The sequence below is a fragment of the Odontesthes bonariensis genome, chromosome 21 (assembly GCF_027942865.1).
Source record: "Odontesthes bonariensis isolate fOdoBon6 chromosome 21, fOdoBon6.hap1, whole genome shotgun sequence".
Taxonomy (NCBI): Eukaryota; Metazoa; Chordata; class Actinopteri; order Atheriniformes; family Atherinopsidae; genus Odontesthes; species Odontesthes bonariensis.
In genome coordinates, this window is record NC_134526.1 from 13,740,452 (window position 1) to 13,746,451 (window position 6,000).

Sequence of the window (6,000 nt, forward strand, 5' to 3'; positions counted from 1 at the left end):
ACTCTGAAAAGATCAGCCAAAAAGTGTTAAAAAGTGAACCGAAAAGTTAACTGCAGAGTGAGAGCAGGAAGCTCTGAGATTTCCACAGTGCTTTTGTCATCTGCCAAACCAGGAATTCAAAGCAGCTTGGTGGAGCAAAAGGAGACAGAGAGCAGAGAGGGATGCTGCATTGGCATGCAACAAGTCAGCCACCATATGTATGTATTCGTGCCAGTAATACAGGCATAAGTGTTTTAATGCTTTGCTGAAGAAAAAACTGTCACAGGTAGTACATTTATTTGTCATGCAAAAATAATTTTGTTTACAGAACCATATCCCTGTTCAGGGAAATTTTAATGATTCACACAAAATGCCGTTTCTGTCCTTCTGTCAGCATTAGTAAACATGCAAGAGATAATAAGGTAATAGATAACACTTTTCCTGTACTCTTCTTTTTCTTCTAACAGCCCACTTATCTAAATATTTTGTACGTCACTTAAAATCTGTGAGAGCTGGCATGCAGGCTGGTCTATAATGTGTGAACACACTGCATCAGAACAGAAACAAAAATCTAGAGTGAGACAAAACCATCTACAGCCCACAAATGGCTGCCATTTTCTAATAATTGGATCGTGCAGTAGTGCTGAGCTATTCAGCCTGCCCTAAAAACACAAGCAGAAAGAATACATTTATTTCAGTTTGTGAATTTCTCAGAATTTCCACATTAGTTCATTTGATGAGTTTGTTTTTCAAATTACATGTTTGTGGAGTGTATCATGGCACAGACAAAGGAGGTCTCTGAAGACCACAGAAGAAGGAAGGCATGTTGATGCTCATCAGGTTGGAAAAGGTTGCACAACCATCTCTTTAGAGTTTGGACAACAACAATGCACTTAAAGAGACTGTATATAAACAGAGAACACTGAACAACTGTGTGCTTGGTGGGGTTGGATTGTTCCGTAAATGTTGGACCCATTGACAGAACAATGAATTCTGAATTCTACACATTAGTTATCAGGAAAAAACATTATTCCACATCTGAAAACCTGTACCGTATGAATGTTTCCCACCAAATCATGAACTTTTCCAAACATAAAACAGTTTATTTTGTTGCCTAAACCAAGCCAATATGTTGCTTATACCTCACCAAACAGTGTGTGAAAATGAAAATAAAGAAAAAAACACTGTCACACTGAATAAGTGAAACCGCAATATCTGAGGCTAAACATCGAGAATGAAGACCCAGTGACTCATACCTCTGCCTCCCCTACCAAACTCTTAATAAGTGCTTGTTGGTTGACAATGACTACTTCCCTGGTTGTTGTACCAAAAAAAAAATGGTTAAAGAATAAGGTAAATGTTTTTGGATAATTCCTGACCTTGATCTAAATATTGTGGCAAGATATGAAGTAAGCAGTTCATGTAAAGGAATCCACCAACATCCCAAAGATGAAGCTGTTCTCTAAAGACTAATAAGCAAGGATTGCTCAAACTCGATGCACAGGACTAAACATTTAGGCGCAGATATTTCTGCAGAAGAGGTTAATACCAGCTATTGAAAGCAAAGATTTACAAAGTAAAACTTTGCTACTAACATTATTTTTGCCACTCAAAGCCTTGCAATACTGGAACAATTTCCTCAAATGGGTTCCAATTTGTATCTACCTTAACAATTTGTTTCTTTCAAATGCCAGTGTAACAATTCACAATATTAGGGTTAGAAAAAATAGAATGAACAAACTGTAGATAGATTTTCTTCTTTCACATGTCATTTTTAGACATATTCTTACAGACTTGTATAGTGGAATGTTTTACCATGCTGTCCTAGACCTAGATAGGGCTGTGAGTTGGGAATAAAGAAATAGGTCAAGAGAAATGCAGGCTGAGAGCTGTTTCACCCAATGCAAAGGGCAAAAAGATAAATAAATAAATGTCTCTTTTTGGACAAGTGCAAGTACAGTCTCTTAAACCGAGGAGCCTCAGTTATAACTGAACAAAAAGAACGTCTGAGTTATAAACAAAATTAAAACAAGAAGTTTCCTCCACTTTGTGGAGCAGTGGCCCTTTGTTGTTTCTCTTTCAGTACCATAACACATTGCTTTCAGCTATATTGTATGCATGGCTGCACACTGTCCACTATAAAGTCTTGCTCTGCAGAGATAATTGGTCAAGCTGGTGATCACATGATATGGATCTCACCCAGGCAGGCGGTAGTAGCAGCCGGCCTAAAGAGCTATAGGGCTGCTGACACAGCACACCTGAACACCAACCCGCCCTACTGAAAGAAGACCTTCACTGTGTTCCATGCACAAGGCAAAAGAATGTCAATGCAGGAAGACATGCCACCATAGAGGTGCTAATGCAGGTCATGAAATTACAAGAAAATTCTACTTATAGAGATACACTTTTACATAATGTGCATTCACTATTCTGAGACGAATGTACTTGTTATTAGAATAGAAAAATACTTTATTCATCCTCCAATGGGGGGAATTCCAAAACTTTTTTAAAGAGACTTAATGATGAATGTGGTCTTGTATTTCCACCTCCACAGAGACAACTGAGGTTCAGGAAGGTCAAAGGCTCAACCCAACAGAGTAACCCTGTCCCATATTGAAGATGGTTGAAGCTTGTCAGCAGAACCGTAAATCCGAAGCTGTCATCAGTAAAATCATTAACTGTTTTTCCTGATTTGCCATTTCCTTTCTACAAGAGCATTGTACTGCTCACACGGCAAGACAAGTGGTGAAAAATTACAAGAAATATTAAATTCAATCCTTCAAAGTAAATCTCTATTTCAGTCAACATAGGATAGGATAACCTCCTTTTTGAAAATGAGCTCACGTGCAGTGTGAGATAAAAACAGGCAAATAGCAGAGCTGCAGTATGTTTTAAATTTTTTTAGAATGCAAGCTTACATTAAAATGCCTCATTAATCTCTACATACGCACTCTTGTCCACCCACTGATTCCACACTAACAGCCCACAGCATGTGGGCGAAAGGACACAGAGCCATGCATGCATTTAAAACATGAAGCAAGCTGCCACTTTTACAATACAATACATACACTTTTTGGGTGGCAAGAACACATTTGTGGTTAAATATAAGAAAGAGCTGTTCAAATGTAGCCCCAAAGTTGATCTTTACTTCAGAAATAACTCTCAATAACTAATAATTTTGGGGATATTTGGATAGCCTAGTTTCATTGTCATTAAAGGGCCAAATTCATACTCCTTTACAAGTTTGTTATTTTATTTTGGGGCTTTACTAAATCAAATTTAAATGTTCAACTTCAAAAAATAATAATTTCTCTTCTCAAACTGTGCATTGATGCAGGACCTCTTGTCAGCCTCTGTCCTAAAAACCTTGTTTTTATCTGTTGTCTCTTTAAGCCTTCCTTCTGAAAGAACCAGTCTGCTCTGATCGATCAGCTTATTGGAGGCATTTGACGAAGATGCTCATTATATTTTGTTAGGCATGCCGGTATGAGCTTCACATCTCAGGCAGATCAGCAGCAGTAATTTGTTCTCTGAAAGAGCATTATGCTTGTGTTAACTTTGGGTTTCGTAACTTTTCAGACCCTTTATATGTACGAAAAGCTACCTCACAGACTTGATGAAAAGGAATAACCTTAAAAAGCTTATGATCTCCTCTTTAAGAAGGCTCTTCAGGTTGATAGAGCAGGGCTTCGGTTTAGCTTCTCTGGACAACTGTGAATCTCTAAATATGTATTGATTTGAGGGTTTGAGAGTGTGAACTGTAGGCACGAACAGCCGGGGGCAATCCACAATTCATGGTTTCTAATATCCACATCAACCCATTCATACAACTTTTTCGGTCAGCTTCCCCATGAATGACAATTTCATCAGTCTTGTAGAGCACTTGCAATCTCTCATCAAACCTCTCCATATTGTTCTTCTGCTTGTTATCTTATTATCTTATATCTGATTATCATATTTTATTCTGAATGGGAGATTGATTGAGATGCGTGCTTAGTTGTGAAGCTCAGCCTGCAAAATATTTGTTCTGCATGAAGTTGTCTGCAGAGGGACCCTTAGGCCGTACATGCAAGTAGATTGGGAAACCACAAATTAGCTATATGGAATGTTGCTGTAGATTATTTCTTTGTGGTACAACCAGAGAGAGCAAGTTATCATGCTGCTGCTTTTAGCCTCAAAAGACAGCAGATAGTAAGAGGTGGATCACACCCATAACATTACCTATGTACCTATATGTATGAAATACCTTCAAAAAGGGCTGCATGAGTGGCTGCAACCAAACAAACACACACAGCTAAAAATAAAAGTTCCCTGTTTAATCCTTACATACGAAGGCCTATGTCCTGCCTTCCCACACACATATCTATGCATGCAAACACACTGAGTCACTCAGAAAATTCTAAAAAAAAAAAATACTGCTGTAAGCAGCATGAACCAAGGGGTAGATGATAATGATAGCACAAGCACAGCCTGCAAGGTGTGTTCTTCCTTCTGAGAGCATGCCACTCACACAGCCTTGTAGTAATAATGACCTGGCCTCCTGGTCCTAATCCCTCTGTGCTGAACAGAAAACACCTTCTGGCCTAGTGCTGCTTGACAAGCTGCTCTCCCTTAAGGCAGAGGAGGGGCTGATAAGCCCAATGGACCTGTGTAAAAGGTCACAAAACCTCCTTTCTTGAGGACCCACGCCTAAGAGGTGCTTCCCACCTCACAGCTGGCATACTGCGTAATGAAAACATTGCGCCTTTTCCCATTTTCCCCCCACGTCGCAGCCCACACCGCATCCGTCTGGATCACGTTCACCTATTGACAGGTTCGGTGACAGGAGGTCAATTTAACCACCGCATAATCCCTCAACATCATTCGTGTCACACTCCAAATCTGAGTCCCTATCATAAAGATATAAGGTTGTCGTGTGTCGTGGTGGTCTGCGTTAGTGCGATTTTCTATTTTTAATGTATTTCTGTGGGCAGGTTGTGCTGTAGCTACTGGGGCAATGCGCCTACACGCTGCCTTTGCGGTAGCATATTCCAATGGATATTACGCATAGGAACACTGAGGGCGTTTTGAACATTAGGGTATTATTTGGCTCCCCTGAATTATCAGTGATCTCTTGTGAGCCATATCTTTATACAAATGACAAATATAAGGCATAATATTTCATTGGATTTCATTCACATTCTTACGGAACGATAAAGGAGGATTCTATTCCCTTTGATTTGGCTCTGCGTGAATAGCACTGAAAAGCTTACCTTCCCACCGTTTGGTTGGCGAGCTGTCGCATCCGGTTGAATTGCTTCTTCATCTTGTATTTTATGCGTTAACACCTATGTGGGGAAATATTCCGCATTATTTCTCTCAACACATCGGTCCGTCCTCCACAAAATGCAGTCTTCCATATTTTCCGTTCCTCATTGCAAAGCAGCCAACTCCGAGAACTTAGTCCACGATTACATATTTTCAAACGATATTTGTCACATCTATATTTGCCCCCACTGCCTTTGCAGGGATGCTGGAGCAATTCACCGCGGGTACAGACACAGGCGAAGAGCGACAGCAGTGACAAGTAGCGGCTGCGCAGCAATGCAATGTGGGAAATGTAGTAGCTTGACCTCTTGAAGGATGAATCCAATTTTGCCGCTTCACACAAGGCTGCGTCGATAAAAAGATTCGAATACGTAGGCCGCCAACTTATGTTTGTTCATTTTGTCAGCTGTATCCAAATTTATACATCTTAGTCATAAGAATACACTGAGTAAAATGGAGGAAACTCCAAGACGGCTTGAAAAGTGCATTTTCATAAGTGCATATTTTCCTCCAAGGCATTCATTATCAGCTTTATTATAAAGATAGAGATAAGGAACATTTCTAACAATTAATCCAATTTGAAATAGTTTATTGTTGTTAACATATCCTCCCCTAAAGTAGGGAGTAAATACCATTTACCAGGGAATGAATGTAAATACTTCATCATCGTGAGTGAGCCTGTCTAATACCCCCATCTAGTGCCACTTTTGTGTC

The 6,000-nt window shown here is 39.8% G+C and overlaps 1 protein-coding gene across 5 annotated transcripts in view; it reads right to left on the reverse strand.

Moving 5' to 3' along the window:
- arhgap44a (Rho GTPase activating protein 44a) overlaps positions 1 to 5,538 on the reverse strand; it is a 26,693-nt gene extending 21,155 nt beyond the window's left edge. For all 5 annotated transcript variants that reach the window (XM_075454216.1, XM_075454218.1, XM_075454215.1 and 2 more), the window contains exon 1: positions 5,232 to 5,538. In XM_075454216.1, the coding sequence (XP_075310331.1) occupies positions 5,232 to 5,284 (53 nt within the window). In that variant the 5' untranslated portion in view covers positions 5,285 to 5,538. The remainder of the gene's footprint in view (positions 1 to 5,231) is intronic.
- Between the last annotated feature and the right edge of the window lie 462 nt (positions 5,539 to 6,000).